Source organism: Cupressus sempervirens, chromosome 3 (genome assembly GCF_028749045.1).
Source record: "Cupressus sempervirens isolate cs-2001-9-10 chromosome 3, ASM2874904v1, whole genome shotgun sequence".
Taxonomy (NCBI): Eukaryota; Viridiplantae; Streptophyta; class Pinopsida; order Cupressales; family Cupressaceae; genus Cupressus; species Cupressus sempervirens.
The window spans coordinates 253,677,535-253,694,690 of NC_143120.1; the positions used below are offsets into that span (position 1 = coordinate 253,677,535).

General features: G+C 34.3%; 1 protein-coding gene across 2 annotated transcripts in view; it reads right to left on the reverse strand.

Annotated features, from left to right (window-relative positions):
- GYRA (DNA GYRASE A) overlaps window positions 1-17,156 on the reverse strand; it is a 256,897-nt gene that overhangs the window by 44,461 nt on the left and 195,280 nt on the right. The window contains exons 20-24 of one of the 2 annotated variants that reach the window (XR_016362072.1): window positions 6,670-6,751; window positions 6,397-6,561; window positions 6,159-6,260; window positions 5,525-5,661; window positions 5,285-5,364 (exon numbers count right to left, since the gene is read on the reverse strand). Coding sequence is in view for 1 of the 2 variants with exons in the window: in XM_089819315.1 (XP_089675441.1) it covers window positions 5,285-5,405; window positions 5,525-5,661; window positions 6,159-6,260; window positions 6,397-6,561; window positions 6,670-6,751 (607 nt within the window). In the remaining variant the exon portion in view is untranslated. Of the gene's footprint in view, window positions 1-5,284; window positions 5,406-5,524; window positions 5,662-6,158; window positions 6,261-6,396; window positions 6,562-6,669; window positions 6,752-17,156 lie in introns of both variants that reach the window. The other variant, XM_089819315.1, reaches the window with a different exon arrangement.

The window sequence follows — 17,156 nt, forward strand, 5'->3', positions numbered from 1 at the left end:
GCCCATTGGTCCCTGTTTGGTTCAGGCTAAGGTTCGGAGCCGGTACAGAGTGGGTATAGCCAGGATCACAACCATGGACTGTGGGTTCATGTCATATCCCCTCCTATCAGATCCTCTTGAGCAGCCTATTGGCATGGTCCATTCAATCTTTGTACAGCATAAGCCTTGCTTTGCAACAGGGTCAATCGTTGGGCAGTTCTTGCTGGAAGCATCCTAAGCCTGACCTATATTTTAATTATTTTCTGGTGCCAAATTTGGTGTACCCTTTTCAAGTAATTTCTTAGCCAACTTGCAAATTGAGGAGATGGGTAACCTCTTATTTATATTGGTTACTTCGAGAACTGTTGCATCATAGATCATCTATCATCTTTCTTCTTATTTGCAATTGGAAGACTGTAACTTGATTGGAAGATGGCAGTTTTGGAAGTAGAATATCCTCCATGGTCTGCTATTGATCTCAATTTGGTGAAGTCTCAAGATAGGGATCAAATTAGTTGATAGGCATTGATCTTTATTGAAAATACTTGGTAAAGTTCTTCAGTATTCACATTCAATTCTGCTATATACATATGTGTGTGTGTGTGTGTGTGTGGGTGTGTGTGGGTGGGTGTGTGTGTACAGTGATATTTATTATTCAATAACATACATATTTGGACTGCAAGCTACATATCAATTGATTGCTAGCTCTGCGATAATCATATTTCATCATACACATTGCTTAGGATGCAGACAAAATATTGTTGGACAGCTTCATACATTAGCAGTGGTGGAGTAGCCACACTATCATTTCCCTCAGTAACATATTAATCATTGAGCTCTGACCAAACACAATTTCACATTATCAGCAACAATCAGATGGTCAAACAAATACTTCAGGCTCTCTTCAATCCACTTACTGTTCCATGCTTCCCAAGTTGGATCAGCATTTGTAAGCCAAGGTGCATCATTTGTTCTCAATTGTACTCAATCTGTTTTCTGAACATATGATTGAAAGTTGTTTCTTTCCAAGCATATTGTGTGTAAGACCTCCTGCTGGTTCTACCACCGAAATCTCAACCTTGACCTTTTGACATTTCGTCAAACAGTATTCGTGCAATGCCTAAATTCTGATTTTCTGAATATATATGGTTTTCTTTGTTTGTATTTAAATGATTACAAATGCATGAAATTCAAATTAACTTGCTAGCTATGCACAAACATCTCATTTGATTACATTCCATTTATTTCCAATTATGTACCTGGATCATCAAAAGAAGCATTTAAAAAATTATTAATTGCAAAATTTTAAATCCAGGTACTGATCGCAGCCAATAATTACTATCTCAGCATTAGGCGTAGCTTGTCTGAGATTGTACGTACTTGGATGCCAAGGCTGGATATGCAAGAATGCAGGGCCATATAGGCTGCAAATTGCTTTATTTGTTACTTTTCCACCCACTGCAAACAATCTGAATGTAATTTATTCTATCAAACCACAATTTCATCCAACATTAAGCACATTTATCACACAATTCATTGGATATCTCACCAAACATGCCAAAATCGTGAGAAATTCACAATTTCTCAAGTCAAATACTGCTGCAAACCCTTGCACAAATTCTCATTTAAAAATCATCAAAAGGACTTGGTCATAAAATGAATTAATTTTCTCTTGTCTTGACATTATAATTCTCCAAGAGAAATTGATTTGTATCTTCACAAATATTCTTCACATAACTTTAAATTACTTTTCTTTTGATACCATTCCCTTTTGTTGCAATTCAATTATACCCTTTATTTTGGTAAACAATAAAAAGTATGCTTTATTATTCTTGCCTTGACTTTTTATAATTCTTCAAGAGAAATCGATTTGTATCTTCACAAATACACTTCACATAACTTAAAAATTACTTAGTTATTTATACCATTTCCTTTTGTTGCAATTCAATTATACACCTCCGTTTGGTACACAATATAAAGTATGCTTTATTAAACACTTATATCTCCCTTTTAAATAAAGTGCACTTAAAACATAAAGTTGTATTATATCATTGTGATGCACATTATTAAATGACTTTTAAGTCATTAGGTGACCCCATTCACATCAAGTGAAATATAATTTTATAATTGTACTTTATAATTAATTATTAATAAAGTATTACTTTATTTATAATTTAAATTCTTGTTTCCATTTCAATCTCAGAGTTAGCCATTGTATACATTGTGCATCCAACTACCTAGTAAAAATAGTAACGGTCCCTATATCATCCTCATTTTTAGCAAGTTCCTGCAATGGTCTAGGTCAGTTCATCATGGCGACCCCGTGGGCTGAAAGGGAGTTTTGAGGGTCTCAAAGAAAGACTTTCTATTTATAGTAAGTCTATTTTTGGTAATTGTTATATTTCATAGTGCAGTGGTGTCGTTGGCAATTGGTCGTCATCTGCATATGATTGAGCTATTTATTGATAGAATTCAAATTTATTAATTAATTAATGAGGCTTCATTATTAAAAAGCACATTAGGTTACTTTATGTTATAATTTGGTCTTCTGAAGTTGAAGCGTCTCAAGTGAGAAATTTATATTATATCTTGCGAGGGTTTGAATTTATGAAATTCAATCCATTGCTCAAGTATAATGAATTTGATCTGAGATTGCATCTTCTCACACTATTGCAATCATTGCTGAGAGGAGACTTATGTTGGAGAATTCTATTATGTACTGAGGTATACAAAATTTGGATTGTTTTTTTCATCAACCTAATCTAATCAGCGTCTTTTTGTAATTCCTGTACCTTGAAGGGCAATCTAAATCTGCATTTAGTGGCGTTGAGCATTGCTTCATTCTGGACAGCCGTATCACTGTGTTTTCGATGCCTTTGGTCATGTTATGTGGGCGTCTGTTGTACCTGCTACAAGGCACAATTTCCTTCTGCAATCTGGTCATTTGCAGGACCTGTTCTAAGCACCTGAATTCCCTATGGTGGCGAGGGAATTTATGTGGTATATTGGCGGCTTGAAGACCCTAACAGGGCTGCGATCATTACCATCAAACTGGCCATCTTACTGCTGCATACTGGGATGCCAATATTCTGCCCATTGATGCCATTACTACTGAGCAGCTACCTGATTTTGGGGCGGTATATTTATTCTATTCCCATCTGCTATACAGGACGGCTGCATTTCAACCTACGGGCTTGTTTGTACATCTCAAATAAGGCACTAATACTGCTGCAATTTGGGTGTTCCTCTTCCCTGATTCGGATGCCAATTCTTCTGACATTTGGTTGCCAATTTGAATGCGAGATTATCTACCAGCAGCATTAATTCAGGTTCACTGTTAGTAATCTTATTTGATTATGCAAATACTTATTATGCAAAGGCAATAATTGATTGTGGAAAATTGGACATTGTGATTTGTCATTATACAGCTATAGCATTAAGTTGAGTTTTGCATGCAAAACACTAGTTAAATGAATTGAGATGAAATAAATTTGCAAGAATCCAAATGAGTACTTAATCTGAAATTTGATGGTTGGCATAGCTAGCAGTGAAAAGCCTATTTGCATATTTCAGTATTGTGATAGAATTTTTTTCAAGAATCATATTTTTAGTACTATGAGCTAGTTGGGCTCATTACAGTCCCTCTCTAACATCCACTGACTTACTCTAAATAGTAAGACGTTAAAATTGAGCCAGCAAATGAATGACTTAATCATTGTGCATACCATGAGTCTGGGTGCCCTATGCCAAATATAGCTCTGGCCATAATTTGACTTATTGTAAATAGTAAGTCCCCAATTGGAAGCACCAACAAAGTCACCACAATTCAACGCCGCTACCAAACTATCCAGGGGCTCTGCTGAAGATAGAAACTCTGACTTTCCCAAAATAAGTCCTTACTATAAACAGTAACTGTGCCAATCTAGCTCAAGAAAAGAGAAATCGTGAACATAACTGGCCTCTAGAGTTGGAACTGGCCTCCAACTTTACCAATTGGACACTCTGAATAAATCCATTAGCTTGAGGGTAAAAATATAGGTTAATCATCTGAACAACACAGAAGTTCTTTATAATATCTTTGTATGTGTGCACACTATCTTTGAAGAAATGAGAGCTAAAAACTCCTATTTATAGAGATTGGAGATAATTAGGGCACTTAAAAAAAGAAAAATATGATTTTGTAAAAAATCACAAAAACTCCTACTTTGCGATTTTCTATCACCAAAAAAGCTTGCACAACCTTGTATATTAATGTAATATTCCATGCAACAATATTTTGCTTTGTTATGCGTCACATGCGTGCAATTCATATTATCAACAGAAGTCCATAAAACTCCACAAGATTGTCAATCTGAAGAAATGTCTATAGATTGCTCCAATACCATATCACCGAAAACTAAACAGACTTCAAATGATTACCAATAAATACGGCATTAAGGAGTAAAATTAAGAGCTACAAAATAATAATCTTGAAGGGATAAGATCGATAACTAATAAAGCAACAGGATAAGTAAAAGAATAATACAATATTCCCAAATTCTATCACAAAGAGTTAGATGACCTTTATACACTGAATATTACTAAGTTACTTCAATATACTGCTGTTCAAGATCATTTCCAGGAGCTGAGAACATAATAATTTCTGTGGAAAGATTGGAGCATTTCTGTGCAGCACTTTAGCAGTGTTTTGTTTTGTCATGCTGTCAGTTTGATGCACAGTTTGTTCCGAACCATTTTTCTATTATGTTTGTTATACCTTTTGATACAATTGCTGCAGAGTTTTCTCTTAGTACAACATGTTATAGATTCAAAATCAGATTTCATGTATAGAAGAATTTTCATTAATTTCTGCAAAAGCAATTGACTGCTAATGTTTTGTGGATAATTTAAATTACATGATAAAGTGATTTCTTAAGGATTCAAAATTTATAGTCTCAGATTTTCTGTGTATTGTTTATATTTTAGGTATCAAAGAATATTTTGTTTGGGACATTACACACTGTGTTTTCTAATTTCATCACTTATACATTTAAGTAGTGTTTTGAATATTATGTAATTATTATTTAACTATAATTTTAAAAAAATTTATAACTTCCATTTGTAACATTTTGTCCTCGACTCACAAGTCGAAGTGAATTTTTTGCTGTGGCAAAGCTTTTTGAACATTTTAAAACTATGCGTCATCTAATCAATCTTACATAAAGGAGGTGAAACACATAATTGAAAATGAATATGGCAAAAGGAGACCAAGCATAGCACCCTATCATTGTGATTATTAAATAAAATAACTATCCCAACAGCATACCTTGTAGCCCATCACTCCAACACGCCTGAAAGATGAAGCTCGAAAACTACTCAAAGGTACACGCTTTCCATACCCATTCTCTGACACAAGGAGAAGCCATGGAGCACTTATATTTTTGCCTCTGATCCAAATTTGAAACAAGATTATGAGAGGTGAATAAAATTACAAAAGGTCACAAACATGAATCCATCTTTATTAAGGACACAAACTAATAAAGCAAGCAGTTCGAAAAGGAAGTACTGATATTCTGAGCTCTGTAAAATGTCATGTAACTTTTGCTGCGAAGAGACTGGTACAATATCCATACTCGCAACCTTGTCTTCTCCCTTTAATCTCATTGAAATTGATCCCCTTGATGTCCTGCTAGTTTTCCGGAGCTAAACAGTTGAAAGAAAATAAAATACCATGAAAAACAAATTCAACTTTACAATGGCTATTTTATGTAAACATGATTACATTTTTCCCTTTCAATGTTATCTATGATTATTTTAAAAAAATTATACTCGACTACCTCTGATTATGAATACGCCCTGGATTTGTACACAAAACATATATTGCTCTTCGAGGCCAAGCAATACTGACTGGTATAAGCACAGAGAATATAATATGCATACATACACACACACTTGCATACACAAATTATACATCCCGCATAACATATTAATGATAGCAATTCCAAACTACAAGAATATTATAAAACAAACCATATCACCCTAACACTTAACAAGTTTTCCATTCTGGGAACCAATAACAATGCATCAACAAACACACACGCACACATGCTTGAATACAACATCAATATAGAATAGTTCACATAACTGCAAATTTCCATATATAATATCAGTTGCATTAATTCTGAGTTTAGATTACAAACCATCTCACTGTAACTCAAAGCAAGTTTCCCATTTTGGGAACCCACAACAATAATATCACCTTCAGCACAGCATCTTGCCCATTTAAGCTCGTCCCCAGGCACCTGTTTGCCAAATTTTAGGCTAATCAGTTGATGACAGATACTTAAAACCTTAGCAAAGGAAGTGTTGGTACATCCTAGAAATGAAACACTTCCAATCCAATCACTAGAATATGTAGACTTATGTCTTCAAGCATACCAGTTGAATTGCAATAATTCCTGAGGATCTGATATGTGAAAACACATCTAAGGAGACTCTCTTTATATATCCTTTGGCAGTTAACATCACAAGATAATGATCTTCCCTGAATTCACTGACTGGTATGATTGAAGTTATTTTCTCCTCTGGGGATAATGATAGTATCTGGTTCATGTAAACAAATTGAAAAAACGATTTTACATAAATAGTTACATTCAGCAATGACTGGTTACATGATACAAAAAAATTTAAAATTAAAAATCTAAATGGTACCCGAACAAGTGGGGTTCCTGTGGCAGTTCGTGAACATTCTGGTACTCGAAAAGCACGTCCACCATACACTGTACCCTTGTCACTGCAAAATTAATTCAAATGTCTTCTATTATAAATAACCATAGGAAATACAAAGATAAATTATTGTGACTCTCCATAAAAGTACCGGAAAATCCAGCATGAAAAACATAGTACAACAACAGGCTCTGTAATATAAAAGTTGCATAGATATGCAATGGTATTTTTAATAGATCCATCTCAAATTGATAGAGGAAACAAATATATTGTCCATACATATCCAAAATGGTTGAATGTGACACAAAATAATATAATGGTGGGTAATTCGCTCACTGACCATATCCATTTGTTTGGCATGAGGCAGCCCTAACTGCTTATTTGCAGTGTTACCCGGGGATGCATCCCCAGTATATTTTCAGCCGTCCCTGTCCTGGAAACTTGGGGACACCTACAGTACTTTGACTTTGACTTCTAGAACAAATTAGACTGACTCTCAAAGTAACACAAATTTGGCATATGAAATCTTCTGATTCTTATATTTTAAGGTTCTATTATGCATAAGTACATGCTTTATTTATCCATGTTTTCATATAAATATTTTAGATTTCTCTATATATTTTAATATTCTCTATTGTTATATAGCCGTCCCCATTTGTAACCCCACCCGTCACGTCCCCAAAATTGGCAAAAAAAATTACCATCCTGGAAACTCGGAGGAACATAGCTTATTTGTCATCTAGATCATTGATTTAACTTACAACTCGTTTGTCAATCATAATAGTTTGGGAGATAACTGGCTATGATGTCATGCCCCCACCTCAAAAGAAGCTCCAAACAAGAACAAAAAGAAATTGCATGTAACAAAAAAGCAGTTTAGAGTGAATATCTTAAGATGGCAACTTTGGTTAACCACCAATCAAGTGGTAGTGATAAAATTCATTATAAACAGTGATCATTTTTTTAAAACAGCTGCATTATGAGTAAATCAGAAGTTGTTAACAGAACATACAAGGTGTGATCAAGAAGAAGAGACAAAATGATTAGTCCAAAAGCACAACTCCCCCAAAGGTCACTCCCCTAAAGGAATAAGGCAACATAAATAATGAGGACTGCAATTGAAAAAGAGTGGAACACGTGGAGGTAGAAAGGAGGACTTTAGATAAAAATGTTAAGTAATATCAGATCAAAATAGGAAGAAACAAAAATGAACAAGCAATTCAATATACATATTAGATGCATTGAGCCCATGTCAAAATAGCAATCAATATACTCAAGGAGCAGTGGTTATTGCTCGAGGGACACTAGAAAATGTTTATGGAACAACGATTATATTTAAGGGCATTCATGATAGTAATTAAGATAAAGGAAGTATTCATGAGCACAGTGTGAATGAGAGAAATTAACAAACGGTTGTCTTCTTAAATGGCTCTCTCTTTTCTAAGCAATACCTCATTCCATGAAGAGGTACAAGGAAGATAGAAATATATAGAGAGGCAAGATAAAATAGGAAGATAAAGTATTGTGAAATTAATAATTTCATTAACCAAATCTATAACAGATTGTCCCAGAAATTTCATCATATCAAGTAGAACACCTGCAAACAAAATTGTAAAGAAATATAAAAGCAAGTCGGCACATGTGCCCAAAAGGACTAAGAGCAATTCATAAGGCTTTTGATACTGGTGAGAGGCATAGAAAACAGAAGATGAATTGCTCTATTTATGGATGGTCTAATGTGTTGGTTTCCAAAACCACAAATTGGAATCCTGTGAGTCTTGCCAAATCAATGTTGTGATTCCAACAGGTTGAAGGCCCACTTGACACGACTGATGACTTTCAATCCGAGTTCTCTGCACTTCTGGCTCTGCAAAGCCAAGGCAGGTGCACCTAATCCTGGACCAATCACCAAAATCCAAGAACATGTATTTCAGATAAGCTGATTATAAATGCGATAAAAGTCCTCCGAATGGCAAACGATCTGGGAAACTTTTAGCATGCACTACTTCAAAATTTTGAGCGATGTACTCAAATTTAATTAACTTCACAACTTCAATAATGACTTCAGGATGTAAAAATTTTATGACTCGACTATTCTGAAAAAAACAATGAATATAATTTATAAAAGTAAGCACGCTTTTAAATGAGAATGCTTATGAATTATAATAATAGATAAATATAGTAATTATATCAAAGGAAAGAAATATTTGTCAATGCCTCGGTTACGAAATAGTACAACAAAAGTAATAAATGGACCAATGCCTATATTTAAAGGGAAAAGAGTCAATACTAAAAGGTTTTTATGTACAACCATATAAATTAAATTTATATTATGAAGAATTCTGTTATCAAAATGCAAAGGGTCAGATAAATATGCAATCTTAAACAAGTCCAGCTTGAAGTTTAACTCCTACTGTAGGGAGACAAACTCGACACATATAACGAAACAATTTCATATTTCACAATATCTATGATGTTCAAACTTAAAATGCTGTAAATGATCCTCTCAGAATTCGATATAACGAATGCTCACAGAAGTAAAAATAATTATAAGGGACGAAGCTTGCTTAGTATTTAGACTTCAAGGCTTTATTTAAATAAATAAATAAAAAGAGTGCTTACTGGCCATGCCAAAATGAAAAAGATAATGGAGACACTCGTAGCTGATGATCAATCCATTGATATCTCAACATTGCATAAATATATCTGCTTGCTGTAACAATAACCCACATCCACTGACTTGTACAATTTTAATCATTACCAATATTAACCAAATCTATAACAGATTGTCCCAGAAACTTCATCATATCAAGTAGAACACCTGCAAACAAAATTGTAAAGAAATATAAAAGCAAGTCGGCACATGTGCCCAAAACGATTAAGAGCAATTCATAAGGCTTTTGGTACTGATGAGAGGCATAGAAAACAGAAGATTAATTGCTCTATTTATGGATGGTCTAATGTGTTGCTTCCCAAAACCACAAATTAGAATCCTGTGAGTCTTGCCAACTCAATGTTGACATTCCAACAGGTTGAAGGCCCACTTGACAGGACTGATGACTTTCAATCCGAGTTCTCTGCACTTCTGGCTCTGCAAAGCCAAGGCAGGTGCACCTAATCCTAGACCAATCACTAAAATCCAAGAACATGTATTGCAGATAAGCTGAATATAAATGCAATGAAAGTCCTCCGAATGGCAAACGATTTGGGAAACTTTTAACATGCACTACTTCAAAATTTTGAGCAATGTACTCAAATTTAATTAACTTCACAACTTCAATAATGACTTCAGGATGTAAAAATTTTATGACTCGACTATTCTCCAAAAAACAATGAATATAATTTATAGAAGTAAGCACGCTTTTAAATGAGAATGTTTATGAATTATAATAATAGATGAATATACTAATTATATCAAAGGAAAGAAATATTTGTCAATGTCTCGGTTACGAAATAGTACAACAAAAGTAATAAATGGACCAATGCCCATATTTAAAGCGAAAAGAGTCAATACTAAAAGGTTTTTATGTACAACCATATAAATTAAATTTATATTATGAAGAATTCTGTTATCAAAATGCAAAGGGTCAGATAAATATGCAATCTTAAACAAGTCCAGCTTGAAGTTTAACTCCTACTGTAGGGAGACAAACTCGACACATATAACGAAACAATTTCATATTTCACAGTATCTATGATGTTCAAACTTAAAATGCTGTAAATGATCCTCTCAGAATTCGATATAACAAATGCTCACAGAAGTAAAAATAATTATAAGGGATGAAGCTTGCTTAGTATTTAGACTTCAAGGCTTTATTTAAATAAATAAATAAAAAGAGTGCTTACTGGCCATGCCAAAATGAAAAAGATAATGGAGACACTCGTAGCTGATGATCAATCCATTGATATCTCAACATTGCATAAATATATCTGCTTGCTGTAACAATAACCCACATCCACTGACTTGTACAATTTTAATCATTACCAATAGAAGAATCTAGTATCATCAATTTTTTATATCTGTGTAGGAGAACTATAAGAGTTGTGTCTTTTGTTTGATTTTACATTTCATATGTATATGCAAACGAAAGGTTGTATGTAGATAGGCATACCCCTTTATGGTACCTAATTACAACCGCTTTAATTTGATAATGAATTCAAAATTTAACAAATCACGATAATTAGCATGGATAGCTTGGGGCACATAATAGCATCTCTGACTTATTCGACAAACCCAATAACTAATCCAAGATTTGATAAAAGTCTTTTACATAACATCGAGGAATACAGGTATGTATATCTCCAAGGTGGGTATTTCAAGAATGTTAACGCCTAAGAGTATGAGGCAATGAAACGTTGTAGATGGAAAACAAATTTTCCATGGCTATCGGCCCTGAATTTGTTTCTAAGCACATGGCATCTCTATGCAAAGCATGGACACCAACCATCCCCAACAAAGTAATAAGACTTGCCGCGAGTCGGCGACTCGAGTTACACTTGCCGAGTCAAATTGATCCTTGACCCTGGCTCGCCAGGTCAAGTCAAGCAGCTCAACTGACTTGCGAGTCAAGTCGTGACTTGCGGGTCACAACAATCAACACCTGGCTACAACTAAGCATTGGAGTTGGGGAAAAAAATAAAAAATTGGTTGCTTTTTTTATATTTTCTTTTGTCTTTCTTTTCCTCATAACCCTAAAAGGGCTTTCATAACACTCTAATGTGAAAAAAAGAAAGAATGAGAGAGGAAGAAAGGGAAATAGAGTGCCATTTTTTTGCAACTAGCTGAAAGTAGGAGAAGAAAAGCTTGAATTTGTGGCATTGGAGCAGATATATACTTGCATCTAGATCATCAAGGAGTCTATTGGAGCTCTTCTCAGCACTTCTCAACTCATTTCAAAGAGGTAAGAGTTGATTTTTTGGATTTAGATGTTTTTTTCTCTATGCTTATGGGTTTTTTCGATGAATTTTTTATGCATGTTTATGGGTTTTGTTGTACTTTAAATCTTCATAAAATATAATGCTTAAATGGTAATTTTTGGTCTAAAATGTCTTATTGCAGCAACCTTGTCATTTTTCCTTACTCATGATGGCTCCTCTAGCCAAAAAACTCAAGTTCTCTAAAGGCAATAAAAAAGATGAGTGTTGGAAGTACACTATAGATATTCCGCATAAAGGTAGAACTCAAACAAAATGCTTATTTTGTAAGACCATTAATAGTGGGGGGATAAATAGATTGAAATACCATATCGCTAGCATACGTGGTTATGATTTTGAGCCTTGTAAAGTTGCAACTGTTGAGACTCAACATTTTTGTTATGTTGCCTTAGAAAAATATGAACAAGAAAAGGAATTAAGACAAACACAATTAGTAGAGTTAGCTCAAATTGGTTCCACTTCCCATCCAACCTCATCTAGAACTACTTTTGTATCTAGTTTTACACCCCTAGGTTCAATAGGTTGTGTTGGAGAAGGTTCTTCCCTTCCCCCCTATCGTCCTAGTGCTTCTCCTCGTGCTATTGTTTCTTCATCTATTCCTAGCACTGCTAGTGGTGCTGCCCCTGATAGTAGTACTCGCATTACCTTTCGTCTTAGAGTCGGAAAATCAAGGCTGGACAATTTTTTTGTACTCTGTTCCACTCCTGGTGCGCAAGCCTCACTTGAGAGCTTGGGCTAAAATAGGGCGATCCATGAAGCTGGAAGAAGAACAATTTGCGAGTTTTGGTCTTTCTGCATTATTCCATTTATAGCAGCCAAGTAGTACAACTTCATTTATAGTTGATTATTTTAAGTTTTACTTTTACTTTTTTAAATTCAACTTTGAAAATAAAATTTTTTAATTTTAACTTGATAGATGCAACAAAATGCATTTATGATGAAGAAGGTTTTTGGTAGCCATGTAAGGAGATTGTGGAGGTAATTTAAATTTTAAAAGCTTAATTCTTAAAATTTATAAATTAATTTATCTCATACATATTTTTGTTTTATTTTCATTGTGCAACATCGCAAAGTGTCATCATTCACTAAATTGTTTTGTAGATCATTGAGCCCTCATAGCCCTCCTACGAGTTGCTAACGAGAAGAGGCCCAGTATGAACTACATATATGATGGCATGGATAAGACCAAGGAGGCTATTAGAGCCAAATATGTAGGAGTTGAGGACAAGTATGGCCCTATCTGGGACATAATGTTAATTTTGTAACTCTATAATCATACTGATCTGATGTAGCAGATTGTACAGATCTGATTATAGATATGATGGCTTTTAAAGGCCTATAAATATTTTATTCTGTCCTCTAGGATAATCGGCGTCTCTCTTAGGATAGTCTTGTTTGGTTAACACTAACAAGATTAGTTATCTAAATTGCTATTTTGTTTAACTCCTAAATGAGCACCCATTTGGAAGAGACAATCCTAGCCCACCTATAGAGACACATGTCCCTTCTAGGGTCATGTCCCTTGGGCACCATATTTATGAAGCTATGTTTGTGGATAAAAAGCACACAACAAGTTTCAAGTTTGCCTCTTTAGCATTCAATCCCTCAGCAATTTATAGCAGGATATAAATATTACTTGCAGAACTATTATCAAGAAAGGAAGAACTCATATTCAATCAGAAATTGAACAAGACAACCTCCATCAACGAAAAGGTATTAGATCAGAGATAGTTGTAAAATATTACTAAATATTTTCCATCAAAATTTGCAAAAACTTCACATGGTATCTGAGCTCTAGTAGTCGAACCTAGGCTCTGCAAAATTCAGTAATTAGACTTTTTTATATCTAGCATCTATCTCCTATCTTCAATGGCATACACAAACAGACCCAAGGACAGATCTGATGGGAAAGAACACTTTGATACCTGGAAATTCAAAATCATGATAATTCTTGAAGAGAATGATGTATGTGATCAAATTACCTTCTATTTCATGATCTTATTGTGTATTTAAGCTTTATTCAATAATGGGTGCATGGAATATTCTTTAAATCCTAAAAAATCTCAAAATTTCAAGGGTTTTGTCACTGTGCCAAGTGATTACCGAGTCACTAGCAAGTCCGAGCTAGGTCATGAGTCGAGTTACCCTTGCTAAGTTCGAGCCGGGTCTGAGTCTCCTTACTTTGGTCCACAATAACACTTCCATGAATATTGTGGAGTCTTCTAAGGATGCACTCATTTGTATCCTGTATAAGCCGCTACTTTATTACTCCATGGACCAAAATCTCCTCCATTGAGTACATTGTTCTGAATAGCAATCAACATTGTGATGATGTGCTCATAACATTCCTAAACCAAAGTGCTCTCCAACAGTCTCATATCAATTTTAATTATATCGAGCCTCTTGAAATAACAACATACGTGTTTCCTCGTCATCATGTTTTCTGGCTCTGTTTATACTCGATTTTATCTCTTTGTGAGCCACTAGCACTAGGTGTAGTAAACATTAAACAAATGTGCTTCCTTCTTCATAACTATTGTTGATTTTTGGAGGATGTTGCAAATGTAATGACATTGCCTATTTGGTATATGCTTTTCAAATGCATCAATCTCCTCTTATATGTTTTGCAAATGACACATGGAGAGACATGTCTCCTCATGAGACATGTCTATCCATTATAATTAATAAAATAATAAATATATATAATATCTCATATATTAAATATATATGTGTGTGTGTGTGTGTGTGTATTTATATTGGTCTCATAGGTTTAACCGATTGAAGCTACCAAAACATTAACACTCCCTCTTAACTAGGGAAGATAAACATATCACCATATACTACCTCAATGAAATCTATAGAGATTGGGAGTAATGGCCTACTAAATGTCAACTCGTTTGATATTCACCATGTACTCTTTGAGCAATGGCCTCCCAAATGTTGAGTAGCAAAATGTTCACCAAGTATTGTGAGTAATGGCCTCAAGAATGTCAATTTATTTGATATTCACCAAGTACTCTATGTAATGACCTCCTAAACATCAGTTTGCATAACATTCACCATGTACTCAAAATGTTCATAAGATATATGTACATGCATTCTCATAATGCTTACCATATGAACATCCACATGCAAAGTATAATCTATCATGATCTGCATAGACATTGTAAGATATCCATCATAATAGATTAATTTATTGAAAGATTGTCACCTTTTAATAACTTCACAAGTGACATTATTTGGAAGTCGTCACTTCCTCATAATGTACACAAGAGTTAGGCCCATATAGTTATGAACAATATTCATAAATCACAGTCCTCTTAATTGTTTACCATGTATCAATTAGGGGAGAATCCATCTCAACATGGTTTACTCCCTCTAAGTTAGTATGACCAAGTTGAATGAAGGTTGACTGTATCATATCCTCTATCTGCTCCCTCCAAACAAATGTGTTAGACTCCCTCTAAACATCAATCTTCTGATCTCCTTCACCTTTGAAGAAGTGTCAAACTCCCTCTATGTCTGAAATCAACCTTTCCATTCCTACAATAACATTCTCAACAAAGATCAAGGCACATAGCTCTTATAGTATATAAAAAATATAAATAAGAGAGAGACTACAGAGATTAGTTGAATAAAATATTCAAAAATAATTCTTCATAAGATCATTCCAATATAATGTAGATCATGTCTAATATATATAAATTGAACATATATGCATATATTTCATCATCTATATATACATTAATCTATATTCTAATATATTATTTACTAAGAATTAAATATGAAGCTATAATCATATATCCCCTTCTTACATGAATTTACTTCTATTCTTATTCCTAATGATATTAATTTTCATGTCAGTATTACCTATATACCCCTATACCTTTCCAATGATGTCACTACACATAATGGAGAGTTTAGTTGAATGGAGTATAACACCCATTGACTTTCTTTGTTCCAATAGAGTTACCCTTGACTGGTTATGTCATAGATCCCTCCTTACAATGATTCTGGAATCAGTGTAATATCAATCGATCCCTGCCCCTTCAATTCAAGTTTCGCTGGTTGTAGACTGACTTCTTACTATAATGTGTCATCATTTCCCATGTCTCGTAGATGGCGTCACATATATACAGGTTATTTCAATTTATTGCACATATCCTTAGTGGTAATAGAACTTGGTTTTATAATGCAACTTTGGCATATGTGATACGAGACCTTGGTATGTGTTAGGAATTCCCTTTCTATCAGGTGATTTTCCTCAATATAGGCGATAGTTCTCTTAATATTTCTTTTAGTCAATATTATGTTGTGGCTTGATGGTAACCTGTACTGTCCTTGGTTGCAGTGTCATCCACATCAAAGTCTTGGACATAATGAATCACAAATATCACCCATTAAACATGACTATTATCGCCTTATGTTGTGAATTCTAACGTACGCTCAATACCCTATTCACAATCATTACTATATGCCACAGGTACTTTTATCACCTGCAGATGTTGAGCAAACCAAAAGATAAGGCTTCAATGCCTCTCAAATCATTTGACAAAAGGTTTGGTGTAGTTTCCCATGTGAAGGTGGTACAAATTCATTGCAGCTTCATTTGTTTGTTATCTCTATAACTGATCAAAGGTGGCTTGGAACCTCATAAGGTTTAATGATTTTCGATATCACAAGATATGAACCAGCAGAGAAAAACGTATTATATAGACAAGACATTTAGTGGTACAAGACACATATCTCTGTTTTAATATATCTCTCCACTCCTCCATAGCAATTTATAAATTGTTTCTCTTGCTCATCTATTCCAATGGTTGACTCTAGCACATTTCTATTTTTGTCTCTAATTCTTCATTGATATCCTCCTCCCAAGCTTTGCTTTGATACCATGTTGATTTTTGGAGGATGCTGCAAATGTAATGACATTGCCTATTTGGTATATGCTTTTCAAATTCATCACTCTCCTCTTATATGTTTTGCAAATGACACATGGAGAGACATGTCTCCTCATGAGACATGTCTATCCATTATAATTAATAAAATAATAAATATATATAATATCTCATATATTGAATATATATATTAATATACATACGTACATACATATATATATATTGGTCTCATAGGTTTAACCGACTGAAGCTACCAAAACATTAACAACTATTTTAAGAGTTTTGAAAGTCAATTCTCTGAACCTTCAGTGAATTCAACAGTAATGATTCTGGATCACAGGCTCACATACATGTCCTGCTTATTGCCTGTGGTTCAAAGTCTAATGGTAGCAAATTCTGATATTTAGAGTATCATGGCTTCCAAACATTGTTATTAATTTGATGCGTAAATTGCATTAGAACTGAATCTTATCTCTTTTTATTATATGCTCTCTGTATGTAACGTGGACTGTCATATTTATGGCTATCAACAATGGCACTGTATTCATGATGTTTGTTACTGTATCTTCTTTTGATTGTGCAGTTGTACATATGATGCATCCTCTGTCGTCGGTAGAAATTGTGTATCAGCTGACGGGT